This window comes from Syngnathus scovelli, chromosome 16, assembly GCF_024217435.2.
Source record: "Syngnathus scovelli strain Florida chromosome 16, RoL_Ssco_1.2, whole genome shotgun sequence".
NCBI classification, from domain to species: domain Eukaryota; kingdom Metazoa; phylum Chordata; class Actinopteri; order Syngnathiformes; family Syngnathidae; genus Syngnathus; species Syngnathus scovelli.
The window spans coordinates 724,636-750,884 of NC_090862.1; the positions used below are offsets into that span (position 1 = coordinate 724,636).

Here is a 26,249-nt window from a genome sequence, read left to right on the forward strand (position 1 = left end):
TATTTGTAATGAGTTAAGACGATAAGTCATTGATGTAAGTTAAAGTTAACTCATCTAACTTATCTCATTGCCATCAAATAGTTAACCTCCATCCAAGGATTTTGCACAACTTGCCTCAATGCAGTGATCTGGCCCAATACTGCCATATCATTGATTTTCCAAAATGTTGTGCAGCTCTCATTGAGTGCCAAACGCGCAGCAACGGCAAGCGACCGCGCAAGCGCAAGCGACCGCCCAAGCGACGGCAAGCGCAAGCGCAGCGAGACCTTTGTGCTTGTCTTGCAAGGTGGAAGAGACTATGTATGAAACGAAGAGCCGGTGGACGGAGGCCACCAGACCCGCGATTGGTGAGCGGGTTGCAAAGGAAGGAACCACCCAAAGAAAGCAGTGCCAAGTGTTGAAGAGGAGCCTGATGCATGACTGGCCAAGGCTGGCCAGAGGCGGTGACATGGCAATCCAATCTGCAAGCGTAGTGGACACACTTGTTGGTTTTAATTTGATTTCCTTATTTTTCTGCCTTTCAGCTGGCAGCGGATGGGGCGAGCGCCAGCCTGCACCGAGACGGACTGGGCTGCACCCACAAGACCAGGGAGGGGGTAGGTAATGAGTACGTTGACAGAAGTGAACCGCATGCAACTGAGTGCCGTTTGTCTTTTTGCACTTGTGCGAGGCGAAAGACGAGTCCAACACCGGCCGGAGCAGAACCGGACCTTGGCCCGTGACGAGCCGCCCACACGAGACTGATGGGTGCAGATGCAGCCAGCGTTTCGGTGGAGTATGACTTTGTTTTTTCTTTTGTGCTTTCCCTGCCCCTGTCTGTTTGAATAGGGTAACTAGTAGCACGCACGGGCATTTGGGTTGCTGTGACCCTCTAGATACGAATCGGCAAAGTAGACACCCCCCCCCCCCCCCCCCCCCCCCCTCTCTCTCGCTCTCTTTCTCCAACGCGCCCGGCAGTACCTGCATGGCCTGGTGCACTCAGGGTGGAACGTGGCTATACTTTGCCCTTTGTGGAATACCAGGGTATAATGTCTGCCAGACTGGGTCCCGGTGTCGAGGACAAGGAGATTCTCCGTGACGCTCTCCGTGACGTCACGTTTTCCTTTTTTCCCCCCTCTCAGGGCCAAGCCAGCTCTACTCAGGGGGGAACTGGCCGGTTGCACTTAAGTGCGCACCAAAGCCTCTTCTCATCTCCTCTCGCTCTCTCCCTCCCTCCCTTTTTGTAAGGGGTTAAACATTTCATAACCCGGATCGCTCCAATGCGGGAGGACCGTATGAGACATGCGTCAGCCCGTGCGTGCCGCTAGTTACCGGATTCAAACTTACCTTAGTCAAGGTTGGGGGGGGGGGGGGGGGGTGCTAGTGGAATTTTATATGTCTGCCTTTCAGGATTGCTGGGGCAGTGAATCGGACGAGAGGGACTGGACAGGACCACGAGACCAGAGGGTAATAATAAAAAAACTTTATTTGTCGAGCACCTTTCATACAAGAAATGCAGCTCAAAGCACTTTACAACCAAGAAAGCAATTATAGTCATTGAATTCTTCATATAGGAACAGACATAAAAAGAGTAATGAGTACGTCCACAAAAGTGAACCGCATGCAACAGAGTGCCGTTTTTCTTTTTGCAGTGGCACGAGGCGGAGGATGAGTCCAAACGTCGAATGCCGGCCGGGCGGGCAGGAGCCAACCGTCGGCCGACCTTCGCCCGTGATGAGCGGCCGACACGAGACGGACGGGTGCGGCGAGGGCAAAGTGCCCAGCCAGCATTTAAGGAGAGTGTGTGGTGTGTGAGGTCTATGTCTGTGGTGTGTGTGTGTGTGTGGTCTGTGTGTGGTGTGTGTGTGTGTGTGTGTGGTCTGTCTGTGTTGTGTGTGTGTGTGGTGTATGTGTGTGTGCTGTGTGTGTGTGGTCTATGTCTGTGTGGTCTGTGTGTGTGTCTGTGTGTGTGTGTGTCTGTGTGGTCTGTCTGTGTGTGGTCTGTGTGTGGTCTATGTCTGTGTTCTGTGTGTGTGTGTGTGTGTGTGTGTGTGTGGTCTATGTCTGTGTTCTGTGTGTGGTCTGTCTGTGTTCTGTGTGTGTGTGTGTGTGGTCTATGTCTGTGTTCTGTGTGTGTGTGTGTGTGGTCTATGTCTGTGTTCTGTGTGTGTGTGGTCTATGTCTGTGTTCTGTGTTGTGTGTGTGTGTGTGTGTGTGTGTGTGTGTGGTCTATGTCTGTGTTGTGTGTGCGTGTGTGGTCTATGTCTGTGTTGTGTGTGCGTGTGTGGTCTATGTCTGTGTTGTGTGTGTGTGTGGTGTCTATGTCTGTGTTGTGTGTGTGTGTGGTGTCTATGTCTGTGTTGTGTGTGTGTGGTGTCTATGTCTGTGTGTGGTGTCTATGTCTGTGTTGTGTGTGTGTGTGTGGTGTCTATGTCTGTGTTGTGTGTGTGTGTGGTGTCTATGTCTGTGTTGTGTGTATGTGTGGTGTCTATGTCTGTGTTGTGTGTGTGTGGTGTCTATGTCTGTGTTGTGTGTGTGTGTGTGTGTGTGTGTGTGTGGTGTCTGTCTGTGTTGTGTGTGTGTGTGGTGTCTATGTCTGTGTTGTGTGTGTGTGTGTGTGTGGTGTCTATGTCTGTGTTGTGTGTGTGGTGTCTATGTCTGTGTTGTGTGTGTGTGTGGTGTCTATGTCTGTGTTGTGTGTGTGTGTGGTGTCTATGTCTGTGTTGTGTGTGTGTGTGTGTGGTGTCTATGTCTGTGTTGTGTGTGTGTGTGGTGTCTATGTCTGTGTTGTGTGTGTGTGGTGTCTGTCTGTGTTGTGTGTGTGTGTGTGGTGTCTATGTCTCTGTTGTGTGTGTGTGGTGTCTATGTCTGTGTGTGGTGTCTATGTCTGTGTTGTGTGTGTGTGTGGTGTCTATGTCTGTGTTGTGTGTGTGTGTGGTGTCTATGTCTGTGTTGTGTGTATGTGTGGTGTCTATGTCTGTGTTGTGTGTGTGTGGTGTCTATGTCTGTGTTGTGTGTGTGTGTGTGTGTGGTGTCTATATCTGTGTTGTGTGTGTGTGTGTGTGTGTGTGTGTGGTGTCTGTCTATGTCTGTGTTGTGTGTGTGTGTGTGTGTGTGGTGTCTATGTCTGTGTTGTGTGTGTGTGTGGTCTATGTCTGTGTGGTGTGTGTGTGTGTGTGGTCTGTCTGTGTGGTGTGTGTGTGTGGTCTGTCTGTGTGGTGTGTGTGTGTGGTCTATGTCTGTGGTGTGTGTGTGTGTGTGTGGTCTATGTCTGTGTTGTGTGTGTGTGTGGTGTCTATGTCTGTGTTGTGTGTGTGTGGTGTCTATGTCTGTGTTGTGTGTGTGTGGTGTCTATGTCTGTGTTGTGTGTGTGTGTGGTGTCTATGTCTGTGTTGTGTGTGTGTGTGGTGTCTATGTCTGTGTTGTGTGTGTGGTGTCTATGTCTGTGTTGTGTGTGTGTGTGGTGTCTATGTCTGTGTTGTGTGTGTGTGTGTGGTGTCTATGTCTGTGTTGTGTGTGTGTGTGTGTGGTGTCTATGTCTGTGTTGTGTGTGTGTGTGGTGTCTATGTCTGTGTTGTGTGTGTGTGTGTGGTGTCTATGTCTGTGTTGTGTGTGTGTGTGGTGTCTATGTCTGTGTTGTGTGTGTGTGTGTGTGGTGTCTATGTCTGTGTTGTGTGTGTGGTGTCTGTCTGTGGTGTGTGTGTGGTGTCTATGTCTGTGTTGTGTGTGTGTGTGGTGTCTGTCTGTGTTGTGTGTGTGTGTGGTGTCTATGTCTGTGTTGTGTGTGTGTGGTGTCTATGTCTGTGTTGTGTGTGGTGTCTATGTCTGTGTTGTGTGTGTGTATGTGGTGTCTATGTCTGTGGTGTGTGTGTGTGTGTGGTGTCTATGTCTGTGTTGTGTGTGTGTGGTGTCTATGTCTGTGTTGTGTGTGTGTGTGGTGTCTATGTCTGTGTTGTGTGTGTGTGTGGTGTCTATGTCTGTGTTGTGTGTGTGTGTGTGTGGTGTCTATGTCTGTGTTGTGTGTGTGTGTGTGTGTGTGTGTGTGTGTGTGTGTGTGTGGTGTCTATGTCTGTGTTGTGTGTGTGTGTGTGTGTGTGGTTATGTCTGTGTTGTGTGTATGTGTGGTCTATGTCTGTGTGGTGTGTGTGTGTGTGTGTGGTCTGTCTGTGTGGTGTGTGTGTGGTCTATGTCTGTGGTGTGTGTGTGTGTGTGTGGTCTATGTCTGTGTTGTGTGTGTGGTGTCTATGTCTGTGTTGTGTGTGTGTGGTGTCTATGTCTGTGTTGTGTGTGTGTGGTGTCTGTGTCTGTGTGTGTGTCTGTGTGTGTGTGTGTGTGTGTGTGTGTGTGTGTGTGTGTGGTGTCTATGTCTGTGTTGTGTGTGTGTGTGTGTGTGTGTGTGTGGTGTCTATGTCTGTGTGGTGTGTGTGTTGTCTATGTCTGTGTGGTATGGTGTGTGTGTGGTGTATGTGTGGTCTATGTCTGTGTGGTGTGGTGTATGTGTGGTCTATGTCTGTGTGGTGTGGTGTATGTGTGGTCTGTCTGTGGTGTGTTGTGTGTGTTGTGTGTGTGTGTGGTCTATGTCTGTGTGGTGTGTGTGTGCTGTATGTGTATGGTCTATGTCTGTGTGGTGTGTGTGTGTGATGTGTGGGTGTGTGTGGTCTATGGCTGTATGGTGTGCGTGGTCTATGTCTGTGTGGTGTGGTTGTGTGTGTGGTCTGTGTGGTGTGTGTGGTCTATGTCTGTGTGCTGTGTGTGTTGTGTGTGTGGTCTATGTTTGTGTGTTGTGTGTGTGGTGTGTGTGTGTGGTGTGGTTGTGTGTGTGGTCTATGTCTGTGTGGTATGGTTGTGTGTGTGGTCTGTGTGTTGTGTGTGGTCTGTCTGTGTGTTGTGTGTGTGGTCTATGTCTGTGGTTGTGTGTGTGTGTAGTGGGTGTTGTGTGTGGTGTGTGGTGTGTGCTGTGTGGTCTGTGTGTGGTGTGTGATGTGTGATGTGTGTGTGCGTGTGTGGTGTGTGTCTGTGTGGTGTGGTCTATGTCTGTGGTGTGTGTCTGGTGTGTGTGTGGTGCGTGTAGTTTGTGTAGTTAAAAAAAAATTTGTGTAGTTAAAAAAAATTTTTTTGCGTAGTTTTTCGTAGTTTGTTTGCGTAGTTTGTGTAGTTTTTCGTAGTTTGTTTGTGTAGTTTGTGTAGTTTAATTTTTTTTTGTGTAGTTTAAAAAATTTTTTGTAGTTTAAAATTTTTTTGTGTAGTTTGTGTAGTTTTTCGTAGTTTGTTTGTGTAGTTTGTGTAGTTTAAAAATTTTTTGTGTAGTTTAAAATTTTTTGTGTAGTTTAAAATTTTTTTTGTGTAGTTTGTGTAGTTTTTCGTAGTTTGTTTGTGTAGTTTGTGTAGTTTTTCGTAGTTTGTTTGTGTAAAAAAAATTTTTGTAGTTTAAAATTTTTTTGTGTAGTTTGTGTAGTTTTTCGTAGTTTGTTTGTGTAGTTTGTGTAGTTTAAATTTTTTTTGTGTAGTTTAAAATTTTTTTGTGTAGTTTGTGTAGTTTTTCGTAGTTTGTTTGTGTAGTTTAAAATTTTTTTGTGTAGTTTAAAATTTTTTGTGTAGTTTAAAAATATTTTGTGTAGTTTGTGTAGTTTTTCGTAGTTTGTTTGTGTAGTTTGTGTAGTTTAATTTTTTTTTTGTGTAGTTTGTGTAGTAAAAAAAGAAAAATTGTGTAGTTTGTGTAGTTTTTCGTAGTTTGTTTGTGTAGTTTGTGTAGTTTAATAAAATGTTTGTGTAGTTTGTTTGTGTAGTTAAAAAAAACTACACAAACATTTTTTTAAACTACACAAACTACACAAACAAACTACGAAAAACTACACAAACTACACAAAAAAAATTTTAAACTACAAAAAAAATTTTAAACTACACAAAAAAAATTTAAACTACACAAACTACACAAACAAACTACGAAAAACTACACAAAAAAAATTTTAAACTACAAAAAATTTTTTTACACAAACAAACTACGAAAAACTACACAAACTACACAAACAAACTACGAAAAACTACACAAACTACACAAAAAAAATTTTAAACTACACAAAAAATTTTAAACTACACAAAAAAATTTTAAACTACACAAACTACACAAACAAACTACGAAAAACTACACAAACTACACAAAAAAAATTTTAAACTACAAAAAAAAATTTAAACACACAAAAAAAAATTAAACTACACAAACTACACAAACAAACTATGAAAAACTACACAAACTACACAAAAAAAAAATTTAAACTACAAAAAAAAAATTTTACACAAACAAACTACGAAAAACTACACAAACTACACAAAAAAAAATTTAAACTACACAAAAAATTTTTTACACAAACAAACTACGAAAAACTACACAAACTACGCAAACAAACTACGAAAAACTACGCAAAAAAATTTTTTTTAACTACACAAACTACACGCACCACACACACACCAGACACACACCACAGACATAGACCACACCACACAGACACACACCACACACACACATCACACATCACACACCACACACAGACCACACAGCACACACAACACCCACTACACACACACACAACCACAGACATAGACCACACACACAACACACAGACAGACCACACACAACACACACCACACAGACCACACACACAACCATACCACACAGACATAGACCACACACACAACCACACCACACACACACACCACACAGACATAGACCATACACATACAGCACACACACACCACACAGACATAGACCACACACACACACAACACACACAACACACCACACAGACAGACCACACATACACCACACCACACACACATAGACCACACACATACCACACACACACCATACCACACAGACATAGACAACACACACACCACACAGACATAGACACCACACACACACACACACACACACAACACAGACATAGACACACACAACACAGACATAGACACCACACACACACACACACAACACAGACATAGACACCACACACACACACAACACAGACATAGACACCACACACACACACACACACCACAGACATAGACACCACATACACACACAACACAGACATAGACACCACACACAACACAGACATAGACACCACACACACACAACACAGACATAGACACCACACACACACAACACAGACATAGACACCACACACACACACAACACAGACATAGACACCACACACACACACAACACAGACATAGACACCACACACACACACAACACAGACATAGACACCACACACACAACACAGACATAGACACCACACACACACACACACACAACACAGACATAGACACCACACACACACACAACACAGACATAGACACCACACACACACACAACACAGACATAGACACCACACACACACAACACAGACATAGACACCACACACACACAACACAGACATAGACACCACACACACACAACACAGACATAGACACCACACACACACACAACACAGACATAGACACCACACACACACACAACACAGACATAGACACCACACACACAACACAGACATAGACACCACACACACACACACACACAACACAGACATAGACACCACACACACACACAACACAGACATAGACACCACACACACACACAACACAGACATAGACACCACACACACACACAACACAGACATAGACACCACACACACACAACACAGACATAGACACCACACACACACAACACAGACATAGACACCACACACACACAACACAGACATAGACACCACACACACACACAACACAGACATAGACCACACACACACACACACACACACACACCACAGACATAGACCACACACACACACCACACAGACAGACCACACACACACACACACCACACAGACATAGACCACACATACACACAACACAGACATAACCACACACACACACACACACACACACAACACAGACATAGACACCACACACACACACACACACACACACACACACACACACACACACACCACAGACATAGACAGACACCACACACACACACACACACAACACAGACAGACACCACACACACACACAACACAGACATAGACACCACACACACACACACACACACACAACACAGACATAGACACCACACACACACACACCACAGACATAGACACCACACACACACACAACACAGACATAGACACCACACACACACACAACACAGACATAGACACCACACACACACACACACACACACACAACACAGATATAGACACCACACACACACAACACAGACATAGACACCACACACACACAACACAGACATAGACCACACACACACATACACACAACACAGACATAGACACCACACACACACACAACACAGACATAGACACCACACACACACACACAACACAGACATAGACACCACACACACACACACAACACAGACATAGACACCACACACAGACATAGACACCACACACACACAACACAGACATAGACACCACACACACACACAACACAGACAGACACCACACACACACAACACAGACATAGACCACACACGCACACACAACACAGACATAGACCACACACGCACACACAACACAGACATAGACACCACACACACACACAACACAGACATAGACACCACACACACACAACACAGACATAGACACCACACACACACACACACACCAGACATAGACACCACACACACACACACCACAGACATAGACACCACACACAACACTGACATAGACACCACACACACACAACACAGACATAGACACCACACACACACACACAACACAGACAGACACCACACACACACACAACACAGACATAGACACCACACACACACCACAGACAGACACCACACACACAACACAGACATAGACACCACACACACACACACAACACAGACATAGACACCACACACACACACAACACAGACATAGACACCACACACACACACACAACACAGACATAGACACCACACACACACACAACACAGACATAGACACCACACACACAACACAGACATAGACACCACACACACACACACACAACACAGACATAGACACCACACACACACACAACACAGACATAGACACCACACACACAACACAGACATAGACACCACACACACACACAACACAGACATAGACACCACACACACACAACACAGACAGACACCACACACACACAACACAGACATAGACACCACACACACACCACACAGACATAGACACCACACACACATAGACCACACACACACACACACACCACAGACATAGACCACACACACACACCACAGACAGACCACACACACACACACCACACAGACATAGACCACACATACACACAACACAGACATAACCACACACACACACACACACAACACAGACATAGACACCACACACACACACACACCACAGACAGACACCACACACACACACAACACAGACATAGACACCACACACACACACACAACACAGACACCACACACACACAACACAGACATAGACACCACACATACACACAACACAGACATAGACACCACACACACACACAACACAGACATAGACACCACACACACACACAACACAGACAGACACCACACACAGACATAGACACCACACACACACAACACAGACATAGACACCACACACACACACAACACAGACAGACACCACACACACACAACACAGACATAGACCACACACGCACACACAACACAGACATAGACCACACACACACACACACACACACAACACAGAACACAGACATAGACCACACACACACAGAACACAGACATAGACCACACACACACACACACAGAACACAGACATAGACCACACACACACACACACAGAACACAGACAGACCACACACACACACACAGAACACAGACATAGACCACACACACACACACACACACACACAGAACACAGACATAGACCACACACAGACCACACACAGACAGACCACACAGACACACACACACACAGACACACACACAGACCACACAGACATAGACCACACACACACAGCACACACACATACACCACACACACACACAACACAGACAGACCACACACACACACACACACACACCACACACAGACCACACACACACACAACACACACACACACACCACAGACATAGACCTCACACACCACACACTCTCCTTAAATGCTGGCTGGGCACTTTGCCCTCGCCGCATCCGCACCCGTCCGTCTCGTGTCGGCCGCTCATCACGGGCGAAGGTCGGCCGACGGTTGGCTCCTGCCCGCCCGGCCGGCATTCGACGTTTGGACTCATCCTCCGCCTCGTGCCACTGCAAAAAGAAAAACGGCACTCTGTTGCATGCGGTTCACTTTTGTGGACGTACTCATTACTCTTTTTATGTCTGTTCCTATATGAAGAATTCAATGACTATAATTGCTTTCTTGGTTGTAAAGTGCTTTGAGCTGCATTTCTTGTATGAAAGGTGCTCGACAAATAAAGTTTTTTTATTATTACCCTCTGGTCTCGTGGTCCTGTCCAGTCCCTCTCGTCCGATTCACTGCCCCAGCAATCCTGAAAGGCAGACATATAAAATTCCACTAGCACCCCCCCCCCCCCCCCCCCAACCTTGACTAAGGTAAGTTTGAATCCGGTAACTAGCGGCACGCACGGGCTGACGCATGTCTCATACGGTCCTCCCGCATTGGAGCGATCCGGGTTATGAAATGTTTAACCCCTTACAAAAAGGGAGGGAGGGAGAGAGCGAGAGGAGATGAGAAGAGGCTTTGGTGCGCACTTAAGTGCAACCGGCCAGTTCCCCCCTGAGTAGAGCTGGCTTGGCCCTGAGAGGGGGGAAAAAAGGAAAACGTGACGTCACGGAGAGCGTCACGGAGAATCTCCTTGTCCTCGACACCGGGACCCAGTCTGGCAGACATTATACCCTGGTATTCCACAAAGGGCAAAGTATAGCCACGTTCCACCCTGAGTGCACCAGGCCATGCAGGTACTGCCGGGCGCGTTGGAGAAAGAGAGCGAGAGAGAGGGGGGGGGGGGGGGGGGGGGTGTCTACTTTGCCGATTCGTATCTAGAGGGTCACAGCAACCCAAATGCCCGTGCGTGCTACTAGTTACCCTATTCAAACAGACAGGGGCAGGGAAAGCACAAAAGAAAAAACAAAGTCATACTCCACCGAAACGCTGGCTGCATCTGCACCCATCAGTCTCGTGTGGGCGGCTCGTCACGGGCCAAGGTCCGGTTCTGCTCCGGCCGGTGTTGGACTCGTCTTTCGCCTCGCACAAGTGCAAAAAGACAAACGGCACTCAGTTGCATGCGGTTCACTTCTGTCAACGTACTCATTACCTACCCCCTCCCTGGTCTTGTGGGTGCAGCCCAGTCCGTCTCGGTGCAGGCTGGCGCTCGCCCCATCCGCTGCCAGCTGAAAGGCAGAAAAATAAGGAAATCAAATTAAAACCAACAAGTGTGTCCACTACGCTTGCAGATTGGATTGCCATGTCACCGCCTCTGGCCAGCCTTGGCCAGTCATGCATCAGGCTCCTCTTCAACACTTGGCACTGCTTTCTTTGGGTGGTTCCTTCCTTTGCAACCCGCTCACCAATCGCGGGTCTGGTGGCCTCCGTCCACCGGCTCTTCGTTTCATACATAGTCTCTTCCACCTTGCAAGACAAGCACAAAGGTCTCGCTGCGCTTGCGCTTGCCGTCGCTTGGGCGGTCGCTTGCGCTTGCGCGGTCGCTTGCCGTTGCTGCGCGTTTGGCACTCAATGAGAGCTGCACAACATTTTGGAAAATCAATGATATGGCAGTATTGGGCCAGATCACTGCATTGAGGCAAGTTGTGCAAAATCCTTGGATGGAGGTTAACTATTTGATGGCAATGAGATAAGTTAGATGAGTTAACTTTAACTTACATCAATGACTTATCGTCTTAACTCATTACAAATAGTTAGGCAAGAAAACGTGTTTCATTTGAGACATGAAAAAAAAAATCTTTGCTGTCTTAAAGTGCATGTCAATAACCTAGACCACCATATGGCAGTTTTCCAATACACGTGCAGCCCTACACACACACACGTCACCATTGGTGTCCAAATGGCAGCCTCGGGGCAACTTGATCAACACACCACACGGATGAACACAACACTGCTTTGTAGCACTAAATATTAATGGCAACATTTCGTGATTGATTGAATGAAGTTGCGTCAAAGAATTCTGAATTTGTTTCAGTATGCAGCCCTCAAGCAGTCATTGGGACACCGCTGGTGTAATTTAAAAAAAAAAAAAAAAAAAAAAAATCCATTTCATACGTTGAAGCTGCGCAGGTCGACGCCTCCAGGGAAGCGGGTCTCCCTCAAAACTCGGCGACTTCAGAGCGATGCCACAGCGGTCCGTTCACCTCTGATCACATCGTGTCACATCCCGGTCGCCATCTGCAGAAACAGAAACAAATGTTAGAAACTCAAAGAGCACCCCAAGTTGTCGGTCACTTGCTTACTTGATCACAGCGGCTAGCTACTATTGGTGACCGTCGCCGGGGCGGATCGAACTGAAATTGACAAAAACAGGTTTTCACCTGATTTAGGACTACTCTTCCTCAGTGTCCTCAGCATCACTGAAATAGCTCCTCAAGAGCCTCCTGCTTGCTTTGTATAGAAGGATGCTGGCTGGGCAGCCTTTTCTAGAGCTACAAAAGACAAACAGAAATTATTGCAACAAAAATAGATATTTTAATTTTATACATACTAAGTTGAGCTTTGCAGTTGAAAAAATATATCATTATATTGTAGTAAATTATAATAATTATTCAGGATTATAATTCATATTTTCATTTCATCCTTCATCAACTCCCCTCACATTGGACAGATAGATGATCCAGGTTGGCGGAGTCCAAAACGGGAGAAAATAACATCTTTGAATGGATTTGCTCTGATTTGGACAATTCGTTACATTTATCAGTTTGCATAACACGGAAATGGCACACGCATAATATAAAATTATTAAAAAAAATGTTCAGTTGACTAGAGTCAAACTAATATTTCCTATAGTCAGACAAACACGCGCTTATCGGCGGCGTCATTTACGAACCTTCGACAAACAAACGAATGAAAGAAATGCTGGCCAGCATTAAAAAAAAAAAAAAAAAAACGCGAAAGACATTTAAAACACCATCAAAACGCGCAACGACGCGACGCAAAGTCGATTGTGGCGTGCCGTGCCCAAACCTCAAGCACTCCCTATCCTGCAAGAAATAATAAATGGCATCGTAAGAAACTGCAAACATTTGCTCACGGGCTAAATTGCCTGCGGCATACAATTTAGCTCCAGGCCCACCGTCGCGGTGGACGTGACGTGACGTAGCCGAGTCACGAGAGTACGACAATCCCGCGACAAACAAAATTAAAAAGGCTTGTGAGAAAAGGCAACAAAGCACACATTTTGGGGCCGATGTGAAAACTCTCCTTGCGCTCTCCAGTTAACTTCGACGCCTACAGTCGCCGTGTGAAAATCCCCCGACAAACAAACATGGCGTCCGTCGTGAGAGACGGCAAGAAACGACAAACATTTGCTCCCTTACCTGAGAAAATGCTACGCGCTCGGTGGCACCTGCATTTGAGAACTCCCCTTGAGCGCGGAAATCGTGCAACAAACACGGCGTCCGTCGCGACAAACATTTGCTAGCGTGCTAGCTTACTTGAGAAACCGTTCGTCGGTGGCACCTGCATATGATAACTCCCCTTGAGCGAGCACACCTGTCTTCAATTGACCTAAAGCCCTGACGTCACATCCAAATCTTCTTCTCCTGATCGTCCAACGGCGCTCGGCACACTGACGCCACCAGGTGGTCGCCTGTCATGGTGACTACTGTGGAAAGGGTTGCTTCGGATGACTATCCGTTGAAACTTTGAACACCCAACATGTTTGGATGGAGGATACCCTATCGATATGACCAAATCCCCTTTTGTTTCCGAGCAGGCTCTGGTCGAGTGGTTAACGCCATTGCCTTCAATCAAATGAAAATATTTGTATCCATAGTTCATCCTAAAATGAATTGTTCTTGCAAAAATTCTGCGGCCGTTGCAGTGCTCCCGTGGACTCATTTTCAATTCAGTTGTTAAGAAACACCACACCGTTGCACAGAGACAATTCTTGAGTCATATCAAGTCAAGTCAAGTCAAGTTTATTTGTATAGCCCTAAATATATATCAAATCAATGATTTTCAAACGGGTCCAAACAAGTTTTTCCGTCATGGCTACAAAGATCTTTAGATCTTTTCGTTCACTCTCGTTCACTGAAAACATTCGTTCTTTTGAACCCATCGTTCACTCACGAACCAACACTACACTGCGGTAGTGATACACACACACACACACACACACACACACACAATGATACGACAAACACGATGATACGACTTTTCACGCACCTGCCCTTAACGAGGGAATCTCGGAAAACATGTTGGAACGCGGCCCCGAGGACTGGAGCTTGACACCTGTGACCTTTGACCATGATATTTCCCTAATAAAGTGGCCTGTTATTAGGTGCACTTGTAAATGGCGGTGTACCTAACGGAGTGTCCGTGTGATTCCCTCGTTAAGCGCACCTGCGTGAAAAGTTTTAGCTCCTGCGGAACGTGAAAAGAGCTAAAACTTTTCACGCAGGTGCGCTTAACGAGGGTCACTTGGAAAACATGTTGGAACGCGGCCCCGAGGACTGGAGCTTGACACCTGTGACCTTTGACCGTGATATTTCCCTAATAAAGTGGCCTGTTATTAGGTGCACTTGAAAATGGCGGTGTACCTAAGGGAGTGTCCGTGTGACGTCACAGATGAACCAGCCAATCAGAAAGTGGGGGTGAGGGCGGGTGTGGCACTTTTCACTTTGAGCTAAGCTTTGAGCATGATTTTTCCCTAATGAAGTGGCCTGCTATTAGGTACACCTCATGGACACTTCCGTGATCGGATAACTATGCTTCCATACACTATGTAATAGCAATTTCACTGTGACTTCGCAAGCACAAGAGTTTTGCCTATTGCGCTACTGCCCTCCAGTGGTGGCTCGCTCCTGTTTCTTTTTGGCTCTTTGTTGACGTCACTCATCTCAAGAATGACGAATGTGTGTGTGATTGGGTGAAAACAACAATCAGTAAAGTCAGCCTTCCGAGCTTTATTTATTATGGCACTTTTGACATGTTTACACGTTACAAATGATTTTGAGGCCCCTGGTAAAGCATTTGAAAACCAAGCCAAATGTTATAATTGCTCTGAAATGAGCCTCTTGTACCAAATTAGCATACCAGGAAAAATAAGAATTCTGATCGTCAGGTTTTATTGCATTTTCAGGACTTGAGCATCATTATATCGTCAAATCATCTTAAAAGGTTAAAAATGTTGGTAACCTGCAAGACAGCAGCCACAATGTAATGTTCATCCAAATACTCTTAAAAATGTTTTTTGTTTTTTTGGGGGACAAGATGCAATGCAGTCATCACTTTTTAATTGCAATTTACCATTGGTATTTTTTGTAACATCAGCAAAATATTCGAATTGATAAAGCCCCAAAAATATTCCTCCATCCATACAAACAGGTGCAGGCTCCAAGGGACGCCAAGGTAAACAGGTTGCGTTGGTTGGCACACCAGGAGTCACATGTACATCATTTACATGAAATGCGCAAGTGGACATGCGGTTCCTTGAAACGAATCTGGTGGAAAAATAATCAGATGTTCAGTCTCCGGGAAGCATTCTGTGTGTGTGACCTGTATTCATTATAAAACATGCTACTAGGTGGACTCCAACAGGAGTCGTGGTCAAGTTGACTGAGTGCTTCACCATGCCAGGCAGCAGCGATCACTTCTCGAATGCAAACCTGATCAATGTGCCCTTGCATGGGATGGGATGGGATGGGATCTTGGCAATTTCCACTCCCCTGCTGCGGGTGGCACGGCACGGCACGGCACGGCACGGCACGGCACACCCTCAAGTTCAAATGAGAGTCAGGCGCTTTGGAGGCATTCTTAGGTCCGAAGCCAGCTTAGAGGCACCCAGAAGCACTCGCGCTCTAGTCTTTCCAAAATACTCTGCAGTTCTGCGCAGGCGCTGGCAGAGTCCTCCTTGATTAGGAGCCGATCCACCAGATGTCCATACTGTTGATCCATCTGGAGAGCGGACTGGCGCATCTCCTGGAGGTCCTCGTCCTGTCGAAGAAAATACAAAGACGTTGAGTATCTGGGTGCTGGTTTGATGCAGGGAGGGAGCGTTTCAGGAAAGTCACCGTAACACGCCCTTGCTCTGCCCCTCCCGGCGAGGTGGCGGCGGCGCGGCGCCGTCTGCTTTCGGGAACCCGCGGTTTGACAAAAACCACGTAGGGCTTGAACTCGGCCGTCCGCAGCCGTCTCAAGGCCTGCAAAGCAACAGAGCGAGTCAGCTGGCCTGGCTGTTGTATGAGCGCAAGCGCCACTTGCAAAAACCTCGGGCTGAACGTCCACGATGCACATTTTGTTCTTGGCCTGCACGGAGCGGATGGCCTCGATACTGGTGCCGTACTGGTTCTCCTTGTACTCGCCGTGTTCGATGAACCTGAACACCAGAACCGATCTGTAACTCCATTGAAGTTCTTTATGAAGATCCAACAACAACAACAAGAAGCCTACTTGTTGTGGAGGACATCAGCGTCAAATTGCTGCTTGGTGACAAAGTGATACTCCACACCTTCCTTCTCGTGCGCTTTCTTGGGCCTGGTGGTATCTTCGCAACGAGCAAAAATGCTTTAAGACCAGACCGAGACAAAGTGAAACTACATTGAGATGTGGAACTTGGAGACTCACGTGGTACGGCCACCGCGTAGCGATGCGGGTTCTCGGCGATCACTCGCTGCTTGAGTTCATTGATCCGCGCTCCCAGAGAACCTTTCAACACACACATCCGGAAACATTTCCAAAGATGGCTTTGCAAGCTAGCGACCATGTAAGCGGCTTCTCAAAAAGGCACCGACGGATTTCCTGAGGCGGTACCCCCAGCTTACCGATCAGAACCACCAGCCGAGGCCTCTCGTTGGGGCGCTGCTGGTAGCGGGTCACCTCCTCGTAGGTCAGGAATTCAGAGTCTCCCTGGTCAGAGCCGTCGCTTGAGGAGCCTTGTCGGTCTTTCCGACTTAGGCGGAAGCTCCTGCGCAGACCGGCTGGTTCCAAAGTGGGCGGCCGGCCGGCCAGGATGACGGATAGCATTACAAAAACAAAAACAACAAAAAAACAAAAACAAGGAAGATGGCCACCACATAAAAATGATTACAAAAAAAACCCAAAACTTGCGAGTCGTATCCATGCATTTTGGAGCGGTTAAATAGGAGGTGTTGTTTTAGAACAGTGATTCTCAAAGTGTGTGGCGAGGAGAGGCGAGGGGCTTCTTCCCTCTGACACACAAAAGAACCACTGAATGAAATGTGGCTTTTTTAAAATCCACTACACTTCCTTTTTCGATTCGTAGCATTCACTTGTGTTCTTTTCCAATACTTTTGCATGCATGTTTCTATTGAATCAGGATGTTACAGTGGCTTACTATCATATTGCATCCATATTTTGTGTACTTTGTGCTTTTTGATGACTACTTGTCGGTCATTCTAGTGCTACTTGGACATGTTTGATTGAGGTGGCCTGTGATGTCATCAGTTTGAGAACTACTGTCTTAGAGCCAAAGCAACGCGGCTGAGGCAGGACAGATGGACCCGACCGACCTCGGACCCACCCCCACGTGGAGTCGGGTCCGTCCGTCTGTCATCCGGACGCTAGACGACGCACGCACGCACGCACGCACGCACGCAACCACCCACCCACCCAAGGGAAGCCGGCCACCGTACCTGAATAAAATTCCCAGGAAAACACCTGACCACAGGAGGGCGCCACTGCGTTACACTTGGGAGAGACTACAACTGGTGTTAGAGCTTCCCCCCACTTAGCCTCCCTTACACGTGCACACCAGGAAGGTGAACAAGCAGCAGACGTGCCTGGTACAGTGTGCAAATGCGTCCGACGTGGGCCCTCGTGGCGTGGCGTTGCGTGGCATGGGGGGCAGCTGCCATTTGCTTGCTGCCAAGGTGGCACGCTGGAGCACTGCAGCCGATGCAGCAGATGCAGGCGGGGAAGGGCGCAAGGAGGAAGTGGCGTGGAAGGGGAGGGGAACTCGGCTCCAAGCGGGGTGCTAAATGTACCGCAAGCACAAATGTTGCCCTTGTGGTGTTATAAGGTGACGGTACCGGCCGCCTCTTCCCAATCAGAGCATTCCAGCAGGATGGAGGGAGGGAGGGAGGGAGGGAAGCAGACGCCTCATGTTTGGCTGAGGGACGAAGGCTCACCCCTTTCGGGAGAAACGGTGCCCTCTAGTCAGCACTAATGACCACCAAAGCCAAAAGACATTCAACATTGACATTTGCTGTCAGTACTTTGGACACAAGAGCGTCTCTGGTGGCGCCTGAAAAGCCTGCAGCCAAACATCTGCATGGGATGGGAGCTCCCCCAAACCCAGGGAAACCAGCCAAGTGCCATGACGAGCGAGCGAGATTAGAAAGGGTGAACACGCTGGCTGCCGCTCACCTATGTACTGTCCATTGAAATAGCCCTCACAGTCACAGTCGTCTGCAGGGAAAACAAGGGAAAGAGGGGAGGAGGAAAGAGGGAGGAAAGAGGGAGGAAAGAAAGGAGGGAGGGAGGAAAGAGGGAGGGATAAGCAACAGAGTACAAACGAGAGCTCACCGATAACAAAGGAATGACGGGATGGAAAAGTGGCCAGATGCCCAGACGTCACCCAAACAACACATCACAACCTGATTGATGGGACAACATGAATATTGGCAGCACCGTTGATGATCAACATAACAGTCAGTCATTCTTAGTTTGTTTTCAGTGCGGTTTGTGCTTTTCTGTCAACGTTTGGTACATATTTATTCAACTCTTGTTTCTATTTATGTGGAGGCCTATACACGGTTGCGTGACGACCAAGTGTCAAATAAGACGAAAAGGCTCCGACGGAAACTTGGCTAGACTGAGTATGAAAATGAGCCCAAATTAAAAACTCAAATGACAGCTTGACACAATCATTAGAATCAATTCAAAGTCAAACAGCGTGCCAAAAACCATACTAGACAGCTACCGACGTTTTGTCCTCCACTTCACGTCACTTTTCCTTTTCATGGAAAACATCACAATATCGTTACTCCGCCGTTGTTCCCATCCCTAATCGAGTTGAAACTGGACAGCATTATTCAAGTGGTGACAGGGTTTAGCTGTGGAAATATGCAAACACATGCAAAGAGGCCTTTCAAATCACCTCTATTGTGTTTGTACTCACCTTTATCGCACGCTTGATCATCTGAGAAAAGAAAAGACAACACAAACAACATGCATGAGAAGATCAACAAAATAGTTGTTGTTGTTTTTAACCTACGTCTCAAAGTGCTTTAGTGCAGATTCAAATATGTCATGTTTGTTGGTGCCTTAGTTTGGCTTAGACGGACGGCTTGACTTCTGGTGATACTTTGACGTGCTAAAAAATCCAAATGACCATATGCTGGATTTAAGGCGATAAAAGTCGCGAGTGGGAAAAGCAGCAGGGAGGCAGGCAGGCAGGCAGGCAGGGAGGCAGGCAGGCAGGCAGCCTCGCAGGCAGGCAGGCAGCCTCACAGGCAGGCAGCCAGCCTCACAGGCAGGCAGGCAGGCAGGCCGGCCCCCCAGAGTGAGCAAAGGGTGTCTGCCATCTTACTAAGCCCCCCCTGCTCATCTAATCGGATCACCCATCCCATTCTGCCCCCCAAACCAAGGCAGAGTGAGCCAGCTAGCCAGCCGGCTCAAGCGAGCAGAAAAGTGAGCCATTGAACCCATGGAGATTGTGATTTTTATGAAGCCACTTACAGGAAGGCGTTTTTGGCGACTTGGGGTTGGGCAGCGTGCCCACTTTCATCCTGTAGGCCAATCGCCTGGTGAGGAGGAGGAGGAAGAAGAAGATTGAAGGGGCCATTTCAGGAATTGGGCCAAAAGTGCAGCTGACCTCTCCTGGAAGTGTTTGGACGGGATGAGCCCGGCGCGCAGGTTGCTGTCGCCCACTCGCTTGGCCTGCCACCAGGTGGGGTCGTCCTGGGTCACCACCTGCAGGATGTCGCCCCGTTTGAAGGGCAGTCCGGCCTCCTGGCAAGGCGTGGCCTTGTCCTCCAATGGGATGTAGTCGAACAAGGCTCGCAAGTACACCTGAGTTCATACGTCATTTGCCTTTTGGCATTTCAACACTGCAAAAAGCCGGCCAGGTCACGGCCAGGTCACGGCCAGGTGTCACGGCCAGGTCACGGCCAGGTCACGGCCAGGTCTCGGCCAGGTCTCGGCCAGGTCTCGGCCAGGTCTCGGAGGCTCACCTTGCTCTCCCTCAATCGGTCTTCCTCTTTAACGGCGGGGATGATCTTCAGCGTAATGGAGCCCTGTGACTGCGACTGGATCAGAAGAAGAAGCAGCAGCCAAGGAACTTACTTCCTCAAGAAGGAACGCAAAGTGCGTGCGTGCGTGCGTCCGTCCGGACTCACCAGCAACTGACTGATCTCATCAGGCCTCTTGTGGACCACCGAGACGCCGTTGACTTCCCTGAGTTCGTCTCCGACATGGACCAAACCTGCGAGGAACCGCAACCGTGAAAAGAAGCAAATCATCCATTTGCCATTATTTCTGATCGTCTTTGCTGCAAGCACAACTATCAAAGCCAAGATGCTAAAAACAGATCAATACTCAGGGGAGTCTTCCTTTTGTCGTCAAAGCTTTCTCTCCGTTCTTTTGCTTTTGAAAGCGAACAGTAGACAGCGCTCGAGTTGACAATTTACCACTTCTGTCGGCCGCACCCCCTCTCATGATACGAGCCACAATCACGGCCCCGCTGGCGTCATCCCTCCTGATGGTGGCGCCCTGACAGACATGGCCCGCCATCAACATCTGCTCTGCTCTGCTCTGCTCACTCCCAAATGGTCATCAACACTGACCAGGGGCTCTTTGTTCTTCACCAGACGCACAATCTTCACCGACTCCTCCTCCAGCTCGTCATCGTAGTCGTCCGGCAGCGGCGGCAGGACGGGATCAAAACTTTTCTGGGCTACCGTGTCGTGCACGGACAGGAGGGCCTGGACAAAACGGGACCATTTCCACTTTGAAAGTCCACTTTGATATGGCAAGCCAGCAATTTGCGAGGCGACGGATGGCTTACTTTGAGATGCGGTGACGTGAGCAGATGGAGCAGCTCTTGTTCCTCCGCGTTCATCGGGCGAGTCTGCAACTCGTCCGTCACCTGTCAATCACGTGCACACGCGCAAATCAGCTTCCTTCCTGCCGGCCGAGCGGGCCCAGGTCAGCACTTTTGCCGCGGGCGGGATGCCGAGATGTGCCCGGTGATGACTGGGCACTTTTTTACAGCTTTCCGGCAGTCGGAGTAATGCGCCAAGGACATTATCATGTCATTTATTATGATTGTGCGAGTGCGAGCATGCGCATGTTTACGTCTTCAGCAAGGGAGGAAACGCTATGCAGGACAGGACTCGGACATTGTCTCTCATACTGTCTCAGCCTCTCGTGGATCTGGAACACAAATGGATGATCGATAGTCAATCCGATTTGAAACCATCATTGAAGTTGTACACAACATTAACTCTGTCAGTATTCGACTCTGTTTTTATGAAGGCACCTTCATCAGGTACGCCAAGCTTCTCTCGCTGAAGACGTCTTTGAGGAAGACCATGTCCTCCTTGTGGTTGGCGTCGGGCCGCAGCTGCGAAGTCAGCAAGGCCAACGTCTCGTGGAGCCCTGAGAGCACCCATAGGCCATGGATGGAAGAGATGACGCACGCTGAGGTTTCTCATCTCATCTCATCTCATCTCATCTCACCTGCTCCTGCTGTCAGCACAGGCATGGCTTCTTTCATGAATCCTCCAGGTAAGGAGGAGCACACCTATCGGGGAGGGAGGGAGGCAGGGAGGGAGGCAGACACTTAACACTCACAAAAAATACAATTGCAATCGCCACAGAAATGGAAATGGCTTGGAGTGCTTTAATGTGCAAGGAAAGGAAGCAAAAAATGGCTTGCACAGCATTCGTACAGTAATGGAGCTTGGTGAGCGTTCTAAACTCCCGCTTTTGATATGGCTCACAAATGCACTTATTCGAATAGGCCAGGGCAGGGCAGGGCAGGGCAGGGAAGGGCAGCGTAGGGCGTCCACGTCAGCAGCTCCACAAATAACCTCAGACACTTTCTGGGTGGCGTTCCAACAAAAATGACGTACGCCGCACTCAAATCTCGTTAGCGGCTTAGCGGGCGGATCGCACAAACATGATGGCGCTCAGCGGGGCAGATGATTGGATGTCACATTTTCAAGATCTGTCTGAAAATGTTGGCACAGCCCCAATCCATTGCCTGCACACTTGATGCAGCACCACCTCATTCCACTCACTTGAGAAAGGTCCAGACGGTCGGTGTCTCCTGAACAGCAACCTCGCGTACATTTCAGCCGACATGCTGAGTTTGCCTCGTAAAGTGTTCAAATTGTCATTTTGTGTAACACAACAAAAGCCAGCAAGCAAGCAAGCAAGCAAGCAAGCAAGCAAGCAAGCAAGCAAGCAAGCAAGCAAGCAAGCAAGCAAGCAAGCAAGCAAGCAAGCAAGCAAGCAAGCAAGCAAGCAAGCAAGCAAGCAAGCAAGCAAGCAAGCAAGCAAGCAAGCAAGCAAGCAAGCGTCTGTTTTGCAGCAGGAAAATAAATAATAAAAGTCAAGCTGTTCTCGGCCGGCACGGCATGGCACGGCACGGCACGCTGCTCAAAGTAATCCACTGCTATTAAGTGTCTGCATGTTACACAAAAGACTGGTTGCACAAAATACAGCAGCAGCAGCAGTGATAGCAGCTACATCCTCCAGAATGGCAATATAGTAATCCATACTTTCTTTTCTTTGTCACATTGTGATGCTATCGGAAGACACCTTAGCGTGATATCGTAATACTGTCGCTACTTTCCATCAAGTATGGCTTCCATAACGTCTTGTGATATCGTTGTAAGAGACGGGCTGTCAGAATGATGTGGGTATCAGTATTTTGGTAGCAGTGATGTATCCAGACATATGCATTGGCACTTGGATGTAAATGTGTGGAGGGAGGGAGGGAGGGATGGCGATACTATGGCTAATGTCTCCATAGTATCACGCGCTATATGGTAGCCACCAATCAGTGTTAAGAGACAAGTCCATTGAAATCAGAGAGCATCTTGTAGGACTGACACAGTGTGGTGTCACGCTTCACCACATCCACCTAAGCAATACGGCATTTTGCAGCAGAGCACGTGTGACAAAAGAAGCAGCTTCTTCTCCATCATTCTTATCCTCATGACGGAGGGTGTGGTCCCCGCACCCCGGAAAATCTACTGCACCCCTTTTTCTGCTATCGTATTGATGCTATTCCTCCCTCCCTCCCTCCCTCCCTCCCTCCCTCCCTCCCTCCCTCCCCTTCCATTGCCATCCTCCTTGCGCAGTATCACGCCGCCGCTCTTTCTTGCCCACCCGCCCGCCCGCCCGCCGGCAGGCAGATGGAGGGACACAAAAAAGGGAAAACAGACAGATGAAGGGATGAGGGCGCATCCCATCTGGCTCATGTGGACGCTGTTCAAAAGGCTAAAAACATCAAACTAGCTGTCCTACCTTCTTCCTGGCCTCCTCCTCTCGACTGCTCCTCCCAGGCTGGTCTTCCTCTTTCCTCCTCCTCCTCCTCCTCCTCCTCTCTCCTCTTCTTCTAGCTGCTGCTGTGCTCATAAACCTGCTGCACACTTGGACACCCCTCCCCCCTTTTTTACGCCCCTCCCTCCCTCCCTCCCTCCGTCATGACGCTAGACCGATACACAAAAGAAGTACATCGTAGTTCTTTAGGTGTATTTACTACGTGAAACCACACAAATTAATTCATAACAAAATAGACAGATACTTTTATATTCATGGCGGACAATAAATATTATACAGTACACCGAGTAGATAAAGAATAAAAATCAATAAAACATATTTTCATAACGTGTCAGAAATACAACCATTTGTTTCCCTATTTCTTTTTTAATGATGGCAGACATTGTGAAAATTGTACAGAAAGTACAACAACTGCTTTGTGTTGGTGTTCATGATGATGTCATCACTCTTTAGCCAATTGGTTAATCAAGCAGTCTGCTTTGTGCACCCACTTGACCCCCCCCCCCCAAATACCAAGCCAGCTTTTCATACGCTAATTGTTTTGACGGTGTTTCCATCTGGACGCTCGCTCATATATCTTCACAAGCTGTGCATTGTCTTCATTTCCAAAAACACCTTTCGGGGTTCACGGCTCACTGATTTGGAAAATGTTTTGTTTGCAGATTAATATTTAACATTTCACAAATATTTCATTCACTGTTTTATCTCGTGTCTTACATCGTAATTTTGACCATATTAGGTCAGCGGATTGATCTTAACATTGATGGCTTGAATAGCATTGCATGAGCCCAAGAGTTTGATTTCTTTGTAGTCATCCAAAAGGTTGTTGATAGTGGCTCTGCGGTGTTGGCGAGCAAATCTTTCCAGCCCACGACACACACGTGCTGTTTGATGAAAGGACTGGACTGAAGATCGATCGCCTTGGAATTAGTTCCCAAATATTGCATTGCATATTGTGTAGTGCCACGAGGTTAGGTTGAGGACTTCAGTCAAGCAAGGCCTCAGACTTTGCCCACAGCGGATGCCCACTCCAGACTCTAGTCAAGGTCAAATATCTTCCTATTGGCTGGTGGTGGTGGTGATGAGATGATGATGATGGAGGTGGTTATGTGACACCAAAGGATGCTGGGAAATGCCTGCTGCTAATTGCACTTGAGTGAGTGCTGCAGACTTGCATTAGCCCGCACTGGAAGTCTGCTGCTCGTCTCCCGATTGTGATATCATTTCATATCATCCAGTCCTGCCATAGCATTGTCTGTTTATAATCGATGCTGCAGTGACGTGCGGTGAGCTTTATGACTGGCGAGGCACTGACGTCACCCCCCGGTCCAATTTGTCCGGCAACTAACCGTGTCACAAAAAAGGTTGGTCTAGAGTGGCTTATTCGTTATTTCATTGGAACCATTTGAATTCAAATCAGCAGTCTTCACACATCAAATCACTCAATAAAGCACATGGAATCCAAAACGGTCGTACTTACCACTCCGTTTGAAAAGACATGATCCCAAGTCCCGTTGTCCGAATCCAACTTTTTAACTCCGGAGTTGCTCTTCCTTTACTGATGACCTCCTGCTTCGACCGAAAATCCATCGTTGAAAATCGTTTGGATATGTAGTAATACTCCATTGTAAAACGAAATGTAAAAACGGGGTTGGGAAAAGCCCCGAATGTAAAAGGAAAGAAACGCATGACCGCGCCTGAGCTGTTTGTTGACTGAAAATTTGAAGTGGCGATCTCTTCTTCTACAGGTAGGCGCATGAGGCATCCCGGGATCACTAGCACCCCCTGCCGTAAGGCTGGAGAACCGTTTTTCGTAGCCTCCGTAAAGAAACACTACGTTACAGACAGATGACAAAAAACACAAGATATTATATACACCAGTTTAACTAGGGAAATGAGTTAATATAGCCACAGTGTTTGAACACTTAAACATAAAGACAGAGAGCAGTTCAGTCGAACTGCATAGCCGTAGCCGTAGCCGTAGCCATAGCCATAGCCATAGCCATAGCCATAGCCATAGCCATAGCCATAGCCATAGCCATAGCCATAGCCATAGCCATAGCCATAGCCAGTCAACCTCGGCGGCCGTGTAATGACGCAATCGTCAGAGGGAGGAGGCTAGGCAGGAAGCGAATCGTCTTTGCTTTTAAAAGAACTATAAACATGTGGGTTCAAAATGATACAAAACTATTGAAATGAAAAGGAAAATGACTTTATAATAAAAACAATCGAATTTGGTTTTTCCCCTTTTCATGATGGCAGGGAGGGGAGGCGTGGCCTCCCTTGCCTCCTCTGACCGACCGCACGTCCGTCCCTGCGATGATCTCATCAGCAAGGTCGATATTGCATCGTGATACATTGTTGCTAGAGTATCGCCATCATTGACAACTCATGAGCGAGTCAACATTGTGATCCGTGCCAGTGTCTGTCGTATGTACGCAACTCTTTGTTTTTCTCCGTTTGAAGGTGCAGGATCTCCTTTGCGTCCTGGCAGCTTGGATCGGATTTCTCTCTCCATC

The 26,249-nt window shown here is 47.8% G+C and overlaps 1 protein-coding gene and 1 long non-coding RNA gene across 12 annotated transcripts; both read right to left on the reverse strand.

The window, feature by feature from the left end:
• Positions 1–9,480: 9,480 nt before the first annotated feature.
• On the reverse strand, positions 9,481–14,185 carry LOC137841063 (uncharacterized). Of its 7 annotated transcripts, none has more exons than XR_011088405.1 (7): positions 13,572–14,185; positions 12,570–12,680; positions 12,304–12,426; positions 11,346–11,655; positions 11,172–11,271; positions 10,499–10,555; positions 9,481–10,313 (listed from the first exon to the last, which is right to left on the reverse strand). It is a non-coding gene; the product is annotated as an uncharacterized lncRNA (long non-coding RNA). The 7 variants fall into 7 exon arrangements; XR_011088407.1 differs by having other exon boundaries at positions 11,346–11,417; positions 11,499–12,426; positions 13,572–14,183; XR_011088408.1 differs by having other exon boundaries at positions 11,346–12,426; positions 12,492–12,680.
• Positions 14,186–15,146: 961 nt separating this feature from the next.
• Positions 15,147–25,474, reverse strand: mpp3a (MAGUK p55 scaffold protein 3a). 5 transcript variants are annotated; one of them, XM_049744094.2, is made up of 20 exons: positions 25,211–25,474; positions 21,898–21,961; positions 21,698–21,816; positions 21,514–21,591; positions 21,224–21,304; positions 21,003–21,140; positions 20,847–20,928; positions 20,556–20,641; positions 20,391–20,465; positions 20,033–20,229; positions 19,897–19,961; positions 19,337–19,357; positions 18,583–18,624; positions 17,850–17,915; positions 17,019–17,174; positions 16,822–16,902; positions 16,648–16,741; positions 16,465–16,573; positions 16,269–16,397; positions 15,147–16,191 (listed from the first exon to the last, which is right to left on the reverse strand). In XM_049744094.2, exons 2-20 carry the CDS (start codon positions 21,932–21,934, stop codon positions 16,012–16,014), a joined length of 1,836 nt encoding a protein of 611 aa, XP_049600051.1. In that variant the 5' UTR covers positions 21,935–21,961; positions 25,211–25,474; the 3' UTR covers positions 15,147–16,011. The 5 variants fall into 5 exon arrangements, 4 of the variants coding, with proteins under 4 accessions (XP_049600051.1, XP_049600048.1, XP_049600049.1 ...); XM_049744091.2 differs by lacking the exon at positions 25,211–25,474 and adding an exon at positions 23,695–23,850; XR_007486636.1 differs by lacking the exon at positions 25,211–25,474 and adding an exon at positions 23,695–23,850 and having other exon boundaries at positions 16,166–16,191; positions 16,648–16,731.
• Between the last annotated feature and the right edge of the window lie 775 nt (positions 25,475–26,249).

Excerpts from the sequence above, each read along its gene's own strand:
- mpp3a (XM_049744091.2), bottom strand. The coding sequence starts at position 23,805 with ATGAGCACAGCAGCAGCTAGAAGAAGAGGAGAGAGGAGGAGGAGGAGG. Across the intron at positions 20,642-20,846 it reads GGGTGCGGCCGACAGAAGTG|GTTTGGTCCATGTCGGAGAC; the intron begins GTAAATTGTCAA and ends GGTTCCTCGCAG. Across the intron at positions 16,398-16,464 it reads TCGTGGACGTTCAGCCCGAG|GCCTTGAGACGGCTGCGGAC; the intron begins GTTTTTGCAAGT and ends GTTGCTTTGCAG.